The sequence below is a fragment of the Neophocaena asiaeorientalis genome, unplaced genomic scaffold (genome assembly GCF_003031525.2).
Source record: "Neophocaena asiaeorientalis asiaeorientalis breed wild unplaced genomic scaffold, Neophocaena_asiaeorientalis_V1.1 scaffold14, whole genome shotgun sequence".
Lineage (NCBI taxonomy): Eukaryota > Metazoa > Chordata > Mammalia > Artiodactyla > Phocoenidae > Neophocaena > Neophocaena asiaeorientalis.
The window spans coordinates 2,699,135-2,713,605 of record NW_020175192.1 but is presented as its reverse complement, the minus strand read 5'-3'; the positions used below and the strand labels follow the sequence as shown (position 1 = coordinate 2,713,605).

Below are 14,471 nucleotides of genomic sequence, written 5' to 3'. Positions count from 1 at the left end.
CGGACTGGTCTGAGAACTTGCATTTTTCTCGGGTCCCAGCCGATTTGTTGCTGGTGGTCTGGAACCGCGTTTTAAGAACCACTCGCCTAAAGGCTTTTAGAGCTGGGAGTAGTGGCCCCAGGTGCAGCCCCTGCAGATATTCGGTAACCAGAAGGGCCACAAGGGAAGTGGGTGGAGAAGACGACCCAAGAGGTGGAAGCGGCCTGATTTAACACAGCCCACCTCTCTGTCGGCCCGGCTATCGGCCAGAGCACACGCGGACGGCTGCAACCGGTGGCGGGAAGGCCCACGCCGCCGGAGCCCCCAGCCGCGGTGACCAGGCGCCTCCTGCCGACGGTCCTTGGGAGGTATCATCCGGCACCGCACACCCAATCCGGGACGAGGTGGGCGGGGCCCAACTCGGGCCCGCCTCCACTCAGGAAGTGGCCCGGAGAGCGAGCCACGGGAACACAATTCCCGCCCCCAGGGTGGGCGGGGCCGTCTGGCCATGATTGGTCAGCCCCGTCCGTGCGCAGTGACGTTGAGTCCGGACGGGAAGTGTCCAAGAGGAGCGCGGGAGCTGAGAAGTGGGTTAGCTGCGTCCCGGAAAGGCCTCGCGCGGACCGTTCTGCGGCCGGTGCTCCTCAGGCTGCTTCCCGCGAGGGTCCGGCCCTCGCCACCCGCCAGCCCGGGGTGCCTTCGCAGCCTGCCCAGGCCCGGGTGAGCGTCCGAGTGGGACCGCTGGGAGTGCGCGCGCGCCTCGGGGGAGGCGGTGACCCTGTGCTCGTGGCCCCGGGAGGCGAGCGGGAGGAATGTGTTCTCGGTGTCCCCAAGGCTCCGGGGACGCGCTCTCGTCCCCACCACCCGCCTTCCTAAGCCCTTTGGGTCACTGACCGGACAGATGTTGCTGGGCCTTGTGGCTCCAGGAAACGGGCATGGATTGGTTCTCCCAGCGATTTTATTTGCCTGCTCTTAGTGAAGAGCCGTGCTGAGCGCAGGGGCTGCACAGGTCACTGTGTCCTTAGAGGTTCCAGGATTCATATTAGAGCTGAAGTGAACGCAGCCCCCGAGGAGAGGACCTCCTTCTGGAAGGCAAACAGATTACTGCAGGGTGTGGTAGGTGCTCAATTCAGGATACACGTGGAAGCCCTTGTAAGGAGTGATCGCTTTGAGAAATTGATCCCTGACCTAAGATTTGAACGGAGAGGTGAAGAATTACAAAACCAAAACCTATGAATTCCCTAGCCACTGCAAGTGAGCCTCTACAACCGCAGTAAACCTTTCCCTTTTCCAGGTACGTAGTTGCATATTCTTGAAAAGAAATGGAACACACAGCATAGTATGGGTTCTTTTATTTATTAGGTTCCTGGTTTCAGAGAAGATGACAGAGGAGCTGGATCTCCCGGGACAGGACTCTGATGCGGGGAGTGAGGAGGTGGTCCTGACCCCTGCAGAGCTCATTGACAGGCTGGAACAGGTAAGCAGCCCAAACAGAATCCCCCTGCTCCAAGCTCAGCCTTCTAATTTAGTCCAGCTGTGCAAATGTCGCGAATCAGGAAATGTGATGGAACTCTAGGCTTATTTCAAGAGAAGAGAGACCGCATCTTACCATCTACTCAGAAATAGGAAGTAGGGGGACAGCCGGATAGAAACCTCATAATGTCAGACACAAAATTCTCAAGTGGGGCCAGAGAGGGTCAGCTTTGGGGACACTTACGAGAACAGCTCACAGAGCAGAGGATCTGCTTGGTATTTGTGGGGACCGCAGAAGTGCTTGGTAGAGACTTGTAAGGTCTAGAAAGTGCTGAAATACCTACTTTAGGAGAAAACAGGTCTTTTTTATTTTTTTAAGTTTATTTTTATTTTGGGCTGCATTGGGTCTTTGTTGCTGCACGCGAGCTTTCTCTAGTTGCGGCACGAGGGCTTCTCATTGCAGTGGCTTCTCTTGTTGTGGAGCACGGGCTCTAAGTGCGCGGGCTTCAGTAGTTGTGGCATGCGGGCTCTAGAGCACAGGCTCAGTAGTCGTGGTACACAGGCATAGTTGCTCCGCGGCATGTGGGATCCTCCCAGACCAGGGCTTGAACCCGTATTCCCTGCATTAGCAGGCAGGTTCTTAACCACTGCGCCACCGGGGAAGCCCGAGAAAACTGGTCTTACTCTTCCTTTTCCTCCAAATACTTCTTTTGTCCACCGTTCTGTATGTTTCCACTGCTTGCCTCAAACCACTTCTGGGCTGTTTCTCCTTTTAGTCATAATCGCTGTGGCTTGTTGAGTATTTCCTGTGTGCCAGGGCTCTTCACAATTATTGTCTGAGGAGACCTTGATAGTTTTGGAGTTCAGACTACCTGTGTTTATATCCCTGCATGTCACTCGTTTTTTTTTTTTTTTTTTAATTTTTTAATTAAAAAAAAATTTTTTTGGCTGCAGTGGGTCTTCATTGCTGCACGTGGGCTTTCTCTAGTTGCGGCGAGCGGGGGCTACTCTTTGTTGTGGTGTGCGGGCTTCTCATTGCGGTGGCTTCTCTTATTGCAGAGCACAGGCTCTAGGCGCACGGGCTTCAGTAGTTGCAGCACGCAGGCTCATTAGCTGTGGCACGTGGGCTTCGGTAGTTGTGGCACATGGGCTTAGTTGCTCCATGGCTTGTGGGATCTTCCCGGACCAGGGCTTGAACCCGTGTCCCCTGCATTGGCAGGCGGATTCTTAACCACTGTGCCACCAGGGAAGTCCCCACTCGTCTGTTTTACAACTTAGGCAGGTTGTATAGCTTGTCTCTAGCACTTCCTTGACTGTCAGTGGAGGTAATAATAGCGGCTGCCTCACAGAGCTCTTGTGAGGATGAAATGGGGTATTATGTGTGAAGAGCTCAGAGTGTTGTCTGACGTGTGCTGAGCACTCACTGAATGTTAGGTGCAAGTGGTCATAATCAGTACAACAACGCCCTGAGGCAAGCACTTTTGTCATCTCCATTTTACAGATGAGGAAACTGAAGCTTAGAGGTTAGAGGTGTAAAGTAACTTGCCAAGGCCACACAAGGACAGCAGAGCCAGGATGTGAACCAGGTCTCTTTGATTTACTACACCTGCTGCCTTACTCTTCTCCCTCTCACCGCCCCTTTCCAGAGCTCTCTCATGTTTGTTACTTTAGGATTCTTCATTCTTTCCTGCCATTACATGCCATCGTGAGTGATAAAACCCAAGGAAGGTCATTTAAAAATTATGTCTCAGACCTTTTTAAGAATCTGGTGAAAACTCTGGCCCTCCCAGAATAATGCACATATACACCCATGCAGAACTTTGCATGTAATTTCAGGAGATTCACAGACACCCTGAAAATTTAAAACCCAATGAGATATCACTTATACCCATCAGAGTGGTAGAAATGAAAAAGGTGAACAGTATAAAGTGTTGGCAAGGATGTAGAGAATTTAGCACACGTATACCACGGTGTGCGTGTAACTTGGTACAGTCACTTTAAAATGTTAACGTTATTTTCTGGTCAGGTTAAAGAAGGCACACGTGTCTCGTGGCCGAATTATTCTACTCCTGGGTGCATACCTAGAGTGCGGCATATACACATAACGAGGGAGAAAGACAGCAGTAAAATGAGTAAAAGCTCCTGCCACAGCATGGACAGATGTCAGGAACATCACATAGAAGAACAAAAGATAAGTTGCGGAAGAAACCGTCTGTGTACCGTTCAGAGCCTGGCGAAGCTGTCGTCCGGGGCCGAGCTTGCCAGCTTGGTGGCGCTGCACACGCTGAGGCTCTGCAGAGGCTCAGATGCTGACCCTCGCCCTCCAGGTCAGCCGGGCCCAGACTGCTGGCATCTTCTGGGTGTCCTCAGGGCTCCCTGGGAGGGAACCCAAGGAGGGTGGGGTCTGGCGGCCTTGGCAGGGGGTGAGCAGGAGTCACGCCTGCGGCCTGATGCTCTCCCTCCCGGAGGGCAGCCACCGCCTGGACAGCTGCCGTGTAGCATGGCCTCGGGGCCGGCCTGACAGGCCACTGATGAGCACAGCTCTGGGGGCATACGTAGGATACTCTTGAATGCTGGTAAAAATACGATTTAAAACTTGGTACCTAAAATGCAAAGTTTCTCATTTTAATGGTCATATTAGTTTGCTAAGGCTGCCTAACAAAGTGCCACAGACTGGGTGGCTTTGCTGACAGAGATTTATCTTCTCAGTTCTGGAGGCTCTTCTATCTGAGACGAGATCAAGGTGCTGACACGGTCTCCTCTGAGGCCTCTCTCCTGGACTTGGAGACGGCCATCTTCTGTGTCCTCATGTGCTCTGTCCTCTCGGTAGATAATTTCCCATAGAGAGTGAATGTACATAAAGAAAAGAAGGTGCCAGGGACTGAGCCTTGGGAAACTCCGTGTCTGTGTCCTCTTCTTCTCCCACAAGGACACCAGCCGTATTGGATTAAGGCCCACCTAATGACCGCCTTTCAACCTAACTGCCTCGTTAAAAGACTGCATCTCCAAATCCAGTCACGTTCTGAGGTGCTAGGAGTTAGGGCTCTAACATACAAATCGGCAGGTGGAGGCGGCACAGTTTCACCCGTAACAGTGATAAACAGGTTGTTGTTAAGATTTTTTTTTGATGCAGTCATTTCAAACAGAGAACTTCATTATTTTTAAAAAGACTGTGAACTTAAATACAAGTTTCCCACTAAAAATTTTGAAAAGATTTTATTTGAGCATGTTGTACGAATATAAACTTTGCCCTACTGTTACATGTTTTATTACCATGATTTCATACTGTAAATGAGAAATCTCCCCCAGATCTACTCCATTTTACCCAGTATACCATACAAGTGCTCTCATTTCTTTGAGTGCCCTGTCATGGAAAGGTTGGTGAGCACCATGTAGAGATAAGAACAGAAGTAATGAAACGACAGAAAATTAATCACTAAATTCAGACCAACGATCACCTCTGAGGAGGGAGGGGACACAAGGGGACTTGTAAAGTGATGATGACATTCTTTAATGAAGCTGTGTGCACATAGGTGTTTATCAGTATTCTTCATGTTGTTATGTATTTCATAAATATTTTTGTACCTATTCAGTATTTAATAAAGTCAGGTAAAAAGAAAACCTGGGCTTCCCTGGTGGCACAGTGGTTAAGAATCCGCCTGCCAATGCAGGGGACACGGGTTTGAGCCCTGGTCTGGGAACTAAGATCCCACATGCTGCAGAGCAGCTAAGCCCGTGTGCCACAACTACTGAGCCTGCACTCTAGAGCCCGTGAGCCACAACTACTGAAGCCCACGCACCTAGAACCCGTGCTCCGCAACAAGAGAAGCCACCGCAATGAGAAGCCCGCGCACCGCAACAAAGAGTAGCCCCCCCCCCGCTTGCAGCAATGAAGACCCAATGCAGCCAAAAATAAATAAAATAAAATAAATAAATTTATTTTAAAAAAAAGAAAATCTCCTGCTTTATAAGTTCTCTATGACAGTTTGATCTTTTCTCATTCATTATGCTACTTGAAAAGACAGATTGTCTTTCTGGTTAATTTTATATATCTGCAACACTATTCCAGAAGCTTGAGCACCTGAAAAAAAATTTTATGATAGTAGCAATACCGGTATTTAATAATGCGTCTGAATGGTGATAATTGGAGAAGCAGACGCTTAAGTGTGTCAAAATGAATAACTGGAGCGTGCTTGGCCTGTAACTCTGAGCTATGCTAGAACTCAATTTCCTGTGATTGAAAGGTAAGTACAGCTTCCTCAGTCACCAGTGGATACTTCAGTTCCCCAAGCCTTGGTAATTGCTGAAACATACCAAGCGTCTGGGCCTAAGTCATAAATTAGGGATTTAACGTCTTATTCCAAAAACTGCTTAACAGATAAATCTCCATTTCCTTTGTGATCCTTTGTACTCTTGGGAAGTTAGTAAATAACGTAATCTGTGTTTTCTCATCAAGAAGGTAAGGATAACTGTATCCATTTCATCTCGGTTATGATAGTGATGAATGAAAAAATTATAAAGTGCTCTGAGCTGAATGGGAGGGCGCTGGTGCCCCCTGGTGGGCAATAGCAGATCCAGACACTGGTGCCCGGTGACAGGTACCGAGTGGACACCAGGTAGGGTTACTCTCAGCCATAGGTGTACTGACAACACAGCCTTTCCACTAATGGAAATAAAAAAGCCATCATTAAACATAGCTTGTCTTCAAAGCATTTCCAGTATTTCCAACCGGTAGACAGTTTCTTCGCTGAGGTGGCTGTGATTTTAGGGGTGAGTACTGGCTCACAGGGTTATTTTGCTCCATTGGGAGTAACGCCCCTTTGTGTGTTTTTCGGGCATTGTTTTTTTAGGCCTGGATGAATGAAAAGTTTGCCCCTGAGCTGCTGGAAAACAAGTCGGAAATCGTTGAGTGTGTCATGGAGCAGCTGCAGCACATGGTAAGCGATGCCTCCCTCAGCGTTCAGAGGAGGGCAGCGTAGAAAGTGCGTCGGCACAGTGAGAGCCCGTAAGCTGATAGCAAATCTGTTTCGTTGGGCCCATCCTAGTTTGGGTTTTTTTTCTTTTTTAATGTTGAATTAATTACCTACATTTACAAAGCCTGGGAGCTCCTATGAACATCTGGACGTCAGCTTCTAAAAACCTGTCCTCAGCATTCCTGCATTTGTACGTGAGAACAGCTGACCAGAGCAGGGTAGGGACCGCCCCTTCCAATGTGCTCCCCAGGCCCCCAGCTCCTGGCTGCCTACCTTTCTCAGGTACCTTACCTGCCTGGCCCCGAAGCCTGTGCGTCTGCGGCCCTTGCCTTAGATGAGCCGGGCTTTAGTCACTGTCAGCCTCAGGGTGGCTTTGAAACGTTGGTATTTTACAGTTTCTCAGCTGGTGTTTTAACTATTTTAAGACTCTTTAGACATTTCTTCTGTCTGCTGCTGTCCTTCACACTCGGGCTGGGGTTCTTTTGGGCCCTTCTGACCAGCCAGCTTCAGATTCTATTCAAGTGGTCATTTTCTAAAAGTAAACGAGTGCTGTCTGCACTTTATGTCGTGAGACTGTGGTCATGTATTGTTTGTGTAGTTAAGAAATTAGAAGGAAATGAGAGCCCTTAAACGATGAGTTTTTTGTTCTCCTCTGACCTACATGTAGCCTCTGCGTCCTTACTGTTGCCAACAATGATGGGCCACACGCTGATTGAACAAATAAGGTCCTTAGTCTTTGACTCTCATGTTTTTTACAAACTTCTTTTTCTCTTTTAACAGGAAGAAAATCTTAGGAGGGCCAAGAAGGGGGACCTGAAGGTCAGCATCCATCAGATGGAGATGGAGAGGATCCGCTTCGTCCTGAGCAGCTACCTGCGGTGTCGGCTCATGAAGGTCGGGGGGCAGGGGGCAGCTGTCGTGCGGACTGAGGGTCCTGGGAGGAGCTAGGAGGGTCCAGGGCCTGCAGGTGCTGCTGAGGCCCCACGTCAGGGGAGCCAGAGTCAGGAGGGCGGGACTGTTCTGGAGAAGCATCGACGGCACGGTTGTCTCCCACCTCCAGGGACACTGTTAGTCTGTCTGCTGCGCGAACGGCACCCCCCGGAGTGACCGTCGGGCGGTGCTGAGCGTGGAGGTATTGGCAGTGGATGAACAGGGAATACTGACCAGAGGGGACCTGGTTTTAAGAACTGTTTTGCATCTGTCGTCAAGTCAATGTCAAATGGACCATGCTAGTGACATTCAGCTATATCTCTATGGCCGTCTAACTTATAAAAATGAAACGGCAAAACATGCTTCTTTTCAATGACGTCTGTTTTAACCCTGGAAGTTCTTACCTCCTTGAAGTCTCTTCTCATTTGGTTCCACTTGTCCTCTTAGTTATTACAAAGCAAATATGCTTGATTCTTGAACACCATGGGTGTGAACTGCGTGGGTCCATTGATACATAGAATTTTTTCAATATTTGCTGTAAAGTGATCCGAGGTTGGTTGAATCCGGGTGCAGAACCAGGGGTACGGAGGGCCGACTGTAAGGCGGGGGGAGGGGAGGGCTGCTGGCACACTCAAGCCCCGAGTTGTTCAAGGGCCAGCCGTACCCTCTACCATGTGGACGCGCTTCAGATACTGAAGACAGCTCAGAAGGCTCTTGAGAGTCCTCTCAGCTAAACATTTCAGCTTATTTCCATTTACTCTCCTGGTCTCTTCCCCTAAAAGGTTTATCAGTATCCTCCTTACATTACCCCACCTACAGTGGAACAGAGTTCCCGTTGTAGTTTGGTCACTTTTGTGAAAAGCAGGATGGTCGCTTCCCTTGTGGGTATCAGACTGGTAGTAACGCCACCCAGTGTCATGTAGCATCTGACGGACACGTCACCCTGGGTTCATTCCGCACTCGCCATGAGCACCAACCTCTTTGGAAAATTTTAAGCTGTTGTTACTGTTATTACGCCATCCCGTCACTCTCCTGTATTTCCATGGCTTGATTTTTGACCCTTCAGTGTAGGGCTCAGTACTTGTCCCTCTTCAGCTTCTTTTTTTGGGCCATTTCCCTGGTCTCTGGATCCCAGTCTTGTCACCTAGCCTGTTAGTTATTTCAGCAAGTTTTATGAGTGTGTCATCAGAGATCTTATCTGGTTCTTTAGTAGGACTGGGCCAGTGATCGATGTCCCGCCAGAGCCTTCCCCGCCGATCGGCGTCTGTCAGTTGAATCCGTGTTCTTCTTTCACTCATTTATGCGTCTCCTAGTCTGTGCTGTCAGCCAGCACCCCCGCTACAGCTTGTCCACAAGGACGTTAAAGACATCATCACGCATTTTGAAAAACTTGAGACGTGCTACGCCTCTCCCCACCCTCAGCTGCCAGGCCGCTCAGTTTTTTGAGGCGTGTGGTGAGGTGAATGCTCTTCACGCGCACCGCTACTTCCCTGTGAGTTCACAGACCGTCTGTCTGCAAGGCCACGTACAACGGGAAGGACGCTGATGTGTGTTGGAAGAGTCTCCTCCTTTGTATTTTTGAAAATCAGGAAATGTGTGTGCCTCTAATCTTTCCCACCTCTTCTGAACTCAGTGACTCTGAGATTCTGAAATGGCATGTATTTTTAGTGCACGAAGTGATACAGTAGCAGCCGCGATCCACAGAGGACAGGAGAAGGTGCCTCACACACTCAAACTCCGTACAGACGAGAATTTAGTTCATCCTGGAACACAGTCCGTCCGAGCCGGGACACCTCACCGCTTTAAGGATAAGTGCTGCCTTCTCTGGGCCTTCAGCTCCTCCTTGCCATCATCGTGGTCCTGCTCGCAGAGAGTGTTTCCCTGGTGGAGGTGATCGTGAGAGCTTTGACTCCAAACGAGACTGCCTTTCCTGGTTCCTGACCACACACCTTTCTGTAGCTTTTAGCTTTGTTGTTGTTTTCTGGTAGTTCCGAGCACGCTTCCCAAGCCTCACCTCATTGTGGGTTTTATCCTTGCTGGTTATATTGTTTCTTTTGTTGTTAATTTATAAATTTATTTATTTATTTTTGGCTGTGTTGGGTCTTCGTTGCTGCGCACGGGCTTTCTCTAGTTGCAGCGAGTGGGGGCTACTCTTCATTGCAGTGCACAGGCTTCTCGTTGCAGTGGCACAGGCTCTAGGCACGTGGGCTCAGTAGTTGTGGTGCGGAGCACAGGCTCTAGGTGCGTGGGCTCAGTAGTTGTGGCACGTGGGCCCAGTAGTTGTGGCTCACAGGCTCAGTAGTTGTGGCTCACGGGCTCTAGAGCGCAGGCTCAGTAATTGTGGTGCACGGGCTTAGGTGCTCCATGGCATGTGAGATCTTCCTGGACCAGGGCTCAAACCCGTGTCCCCTGCATTGGCAGGCGGATTCTTAACCCCTGCACCACCAGGGAAGTCCCTGGTTATAGTCTTATAATCGAGCTTCACTCTCTGTCTGCTTAAATGTTCTGTGTGTGTCTCTCCAGCCTCTGTATCTGTTTCACTTCACAGGTTGTACAGTTGTGTCTGTACAAGGACATAGAAGTGCTGGGTAACAGCCCCTTCCTTTCTCTTAACTTCCATTTCCAGTTGTCTCACCATAGTTTCTTTCATGAAAGCCTCTCATCCTTTTTAAACTGTCTTCCTTTTTTGAGCCCTGGCCTTTGCTCCAAATTCTCTGAAACCTGCCTTCGTGAAGTCCAGTGTGTAAGTCTTATGATTAGAAAGAGCTTCAACCATGAAAACGTGTCATTTTAAGAGCCACTTTCTAGATTAACCTCGACCTGTTTCAGAAAACTAGCATGTGTGCCACTGGAGTCAGACCAGACCTTCGATGACACACTTGATCAAACTTGCTGATGGCAAAAAGCGTTGACAGGTGTTTCCTGTCCCCACAGATAGAGAAGTTTTTCCCTCATGTCCTCGAAAAGGAGAAAACACGCCGTGAGGGGGAGCCTTCCAGCCTTTCTCCGGAAGAGTTTGCCTTTGCCAGAGAGTAAGTAAGCAGCGAGCGTGGGACCCGCCTTTATTTCCCTGGCTTGCCAGTGTGTTTGGTGGTTGTGTCCCTGAGGCCAGTCGCAGGGCCACTGCTGTTGGTCTTACAGCCCTGGTGGCTCCGGGGCGTGTCGTCACTGCGATGTGGGTTTGTGTGTTTCAGGTACATGGCTAACACAGAGACCTACCTAAAGAACGTTGCCTTAAAGCACATGCCTCCTAATTTACAGAAGGTGGACCTCTTGAGGGCAGGTGAGCAGAACATTCTCCTTTCGGACATCCCGAGGGGCTGTAGTTTACACCCCACGTATCTCCAGGTGCCTTAGAATAGCGTCTTCATCTCCACTCTCTTCTCTCGAACATGGGCAAATAGGTGCATAGATAGATCAGCAGAAAAGAGACAGAGGGGAAGGGTTCTGGGTTAAAAAACCAAAAATCGTGAAAAGCAGGCGCCGGGGTAGCGATTTCAGCATCACTTTTGTGTTCTTCCGGTTCAGAGGAAATTCTCGTAGCTGCCCCTGTAAGTGCAGACTCACCCGCGTACGCAGTCACCTCCCGAGGGTCCATGCTGTGCTCGGCTCTTCTGGGCGAGGAAGATGCCGGGGTCTGTGGTCTCCGGGGGCAGCAGCGTCCCCCTCACAGGTTCCAGGCCATGCAGGGCCTGTCTCCTCGGGGGGGGGGAACGTTAGCTGGGAGGCTGGGACGCCTACAGGGGTCCCTCAGGGCTCCTGATCTTCGGTTGTGAACAGCCTCCCGGCTGTGGGAAGGGGAGCAGGACAGACGGCAGGGAGGCGCCAGGGAGGGAAGCACGGCCATCTCTACCTCTCGCCCCCTTGCTCGGTCCCCTGAAAGTCTGCCGAGCCAAGGAGGGGCCCTGGTGGTAACCCCTAACCTTGGATCAGCCAGCAGGGCCCCTGGCGTGTGGCCTCCAGTCCTCCTCCCCGGCCTTTCCCAGCTCGCTGTGTCCGCGCAGGACCTCACGGGGGCCTGGAGTCCACAGGTTCCCAAGCTGAGTTCACGACAGCCAAGCCCTGAGCGTCCCTCGCCGACCCAGCCTGGGGGCCGCGCCCTGAGCCCTGCCGCTGGTGGGGGACTTAGCCCCGGCTGCCACAGCTAAGTACCACCGACAGGACGGGGGCGCCTGACCAGTCGGCGTGGATCTTCTCACAGATGTGGAGGCCAGAGTCCATGGTCAGGGTGCTGACAGTGTTGGTTTCCCTGAGTCTCTCTCCTTGGCTTGCAGGCAGCCGCCCCTGCACACGCACCCTGCTGTCTGTCCCTCTCCTCATCAGGTTGCATCAGAACCCCACCCTGACGGCTTTATTTTGCCTCTTTAGAGGCCTGGTCTCCAAATCCATTCCCGTCCTGACGTACTGGGGTTCGGGGCTTCAGCGTGTCATCGTGGAGGGGACACCAGGAGCAAGCCCACCACGTGCTGGGCTTGTGGAACTCTGAACTGGTCGTTTTGGTGAACCTGCCTGAGGGACACAGGAGGCCCAGTCCGTGTCCAGTTCGGCCGCTTTCGTCTGCACTTACGAGTGGGGCAAGGACCACGTCCCTAATCACTGCCCAGCACCACCTGTCGTATCCAGTTGAGCCAGGTCCAGGCCGTTGCCCCAGAGCTGCTTCTACTTGATGCTGGCCAACACCTCCTGACGCTCATGTGTCGCTTGTCCTGGGTCCCTTCCAAGGACCAGAGCTGGGCGCCTAGGGCTGGAGCTGTTCGGGAACCAGCCTTCCCTCGTGAGATGAGAGCCTTGCTCACGTAGCCCAGATGCCCCCTGGAGCACGGAGACCACAGTGGCAGAGTCGTGGAAGGGCATTGTAGCCGAACATCCTTCGAGGGTTTCCTCAAATCAGCAGCTGCCCAGTGGGCCCAGCTGACCCTGCTGAAGTTGGTGTCTCTAGCAGGCCCAGAACCCCCGAGCAGCCCAGGGGACCCTCCCCGGACCTTTGCGATCAGTTATCCTGACCCCCTTCCCGTAGAGAGGGAACCGAGGGCAGCCCCACACCTGAGCTGGGCTCTGAACACTGAGTTGTCCGGTGGGTTCTCCGGACCCCGCAGGTGATGGGGTCCTCTTGGCACAAACGGAGCCGCAGGCAGGGAAGGGCTGGAGAGCTGCCAGCGCGGGGCACTTCGTGGTGAAGTGCTGGCTGGTGGTAGAGAGGGAGGGATGCTTACAGCGCGCAGCCCGTATTCATCTCCCTGACACTCAAGGCCATCACCGTGTGACCCAGTCTGCCTAACATCCAGTCCTCCCACCCTTTATACAGACACTTTCTGGCCCGATTCACACACTCTGTCCTCCTAAGACGTCACGCGTGTTTCTCCCATGGCCCTCGCTCTCCCTCCCAGGTGCCCTGCAGATCTTACATCCTCATCACTTGTCAAATGAGCGCGTGCCGTGTGAAACCTTGAGGGAAGTATGCTGTTTCTAGAAGGAGCCAGATCTCTCCTCTCATCCCTGCCCCCAAGATGCTTTTACATCAGGGGTCCCTTTGTGCCTGAGGCAGTTAATCCTAGCAGCTTCTCCATCCCGATCTTGTTAGCTGAGCATTTTCTGATCACACTATCGTCCTCCTGGCAGTTCCCAAACCAGATCTGGATTCATATGTGTTTCTGAGGGTGAAAGAGCGACAGGAAAACATACTGGTAGAACCGGAAACAGATGAGCAGAGGTGAGTGGCGTTTGCGTTGTGGGTGGTGGGAAGCACTCCTCCCCATGGGGCTGCAGCTGAGCTCCGCGGGTACATTGTTCTCTCTTCCAGGGACTACGTGATCGACCTGGAGGAGGGCTCACAGCACTTGATCCGATACAAAACCATCGCACCCCTGGTCGCTTCTGGAGCCGTACAGCTGATTTAAAACCGGAAGCAACTAACCAAGAGTGAGGACGTGGAACGTTGGAGAGCGTATTTGGAAACCCCCCGTGTCACCTGGTGCCCGAGGACGGGAACTTTTCCCGGCAGTGCCGTGGGTCACTGGGGCATTGAGATCCGCTCGGGGCAGACCCTCCCTGGCTGCTCCAGCCAGGATCAGCAGGTGGGGTGATCGCTCTGCCGACCCCGCGGCTGGGCAGGGACACAGAAGCACCCTTCGTGGTGGTGTTTGAACTGAGGAAAGTGAGGCCGAGGGGGTGCATAGAAAGGCCGCGCTGCCTGTGATGAGGGGACTGGTGGGCCCCGACCTGACAGCGGCAGCAGCACTCCCTCAACCCTCCTGGTAGGAAGAGTGTAAATAGATTAAACCGTGGGGCCGCCCTGTATAGTATGTCACTGACTCGTGTAAACTCAGCTTCTGGAGCCTCTGCTCTCGCACTTAAAGCCAACTTCTGTCGTGCCTAACTGAGCATCACAACCGATAAACTAGTAACTAGGTCTCGGCTTCATGGCAGAAGGAGCCCGTGGGCAGTTCCCAGCGTGTAGTCTAGTGAGGTGCATCCTCCCCGCCGCGAACTGCAGCGTCGGGCGGTCCATGTGCCGGCCTTGACCAGGGCCCCGGCGGTGGAGCAGCAGCAGCTCTCCTACGCCGCCACCTCAGCGGCAGCTGTTCCTTTTTAGGCTCTTCACGTTCTCAAGGGGAATAGGTGAAATTAACCTCGGCGAGTGGACAGTGTCTCGGTGACACCCGAGGAGGGATGTGCACACGTGAATCGTCTTCCCTTGGAACGTGATACAGAGCAACTGCCTTCCAGTCTTGCTCAACGCAAAGGCAGGTTTTCATCTGCGTGATGTTGGGTCTTGGAGTAATCAGTGTGATATTGCTGTCATTTCCAAGAGAAATCACTAAGTGAAAGCAAGGAAGGTTTTATTCGTTAATAAAAACGTTTTATATCTCACACAGTGCTTTGTTTTCTCCAGAGCGTTTTCACCCTCTTCAGCCATTCATTAAATAAATGTGCAGTGAGCATACAGTATGCCGGGCACGGTCCGCCACACTGGGGCTCCAAGCCAGAATGAGATGGTCACTGACCCTGCTCAGGTGGGAGAAGTGCCTTGAAGAGACTTAGAACGGGGGGGCTCACGGGGGCTCACCAGCATGACTGGGTGCTCTGAGAGGCTCTCACTGATTTCAGTGAATCTCA

At 52.0% G+C, this 14,471-nt stretch overlaps 1 protein-coding gene across 4 annotated transcripts; it reads left to right on the top strand.

The window, feature by feature from the left end:
- Positions 1-537: 537 nt before the first annotated feature.
- Positions 538-14,225, top strand: GINS4 (GINS complex subunit 4). 4 transcript variants are annotated; one of them, XR_003005918.1, is made up of 8 exons: positions 538-699; positions 1,342-1,456; positions 6,303-6,389; positions 7,206-7,319; positions 10,290-10,387; positions 10,550-10,638; positions 10,884-13,065; positions 13,156-13,213. XR_003005918.1 is itself a non-coding variant. In XM_024765126.1 (8 exons), exons 2-8 carry the CDS (start codon positions 1,361-1,363, stop codon positions 13,250-13,252), a joined length of 672 nt encoding a protein of 223 aa, XP_024620894.1. In that variant the 5' UTR covers positions 538-699; positions 1,342-1,360; the 3' UTR covers positions 13,253-14,225. The 4 variants fall into 4 exon arrangements, 2 of the variants coding, with proteins under 2 accessions (XP_024620894.1, XP_024620895.1); XM_024765126.1 differs by having other exon boundaries at positions 12,975-13,065; positions 13,156-14,225; XR_003005919.1 differs by lacking the exon at positions 538-699 and adding an exon at positions 3,479-3,779 and having other exon boundaries at positions 1,341-1,456.
- The last annotated feature ends 246 nt before the right edge of the window (positions 14,226-14,471 follow it).

Coding starts and splice junctions, on each gene's coding strand:
- GINS4 (XM_024765126.1), top strand. CDS start 1,361: ATGACAGAGGAGCTGGATCTCCCGGGACAGGACTCTGATGCGGGGAGT. Junction 7,320..10,289: donor TGCGGTGTCGGCTCATGAAG/GTCGGGGGGCAG, acceptor CTGTCCCCACAG/ATAGAGAAGTTTTTCCCTCA. Junction 10,639..12,974: donor GGTGGACCTCTTGAGGGCAG/GTGAGCAGAACA, acceptor TCCTCCTGGCAG/TTCCCAAACCAGATCTGGAT.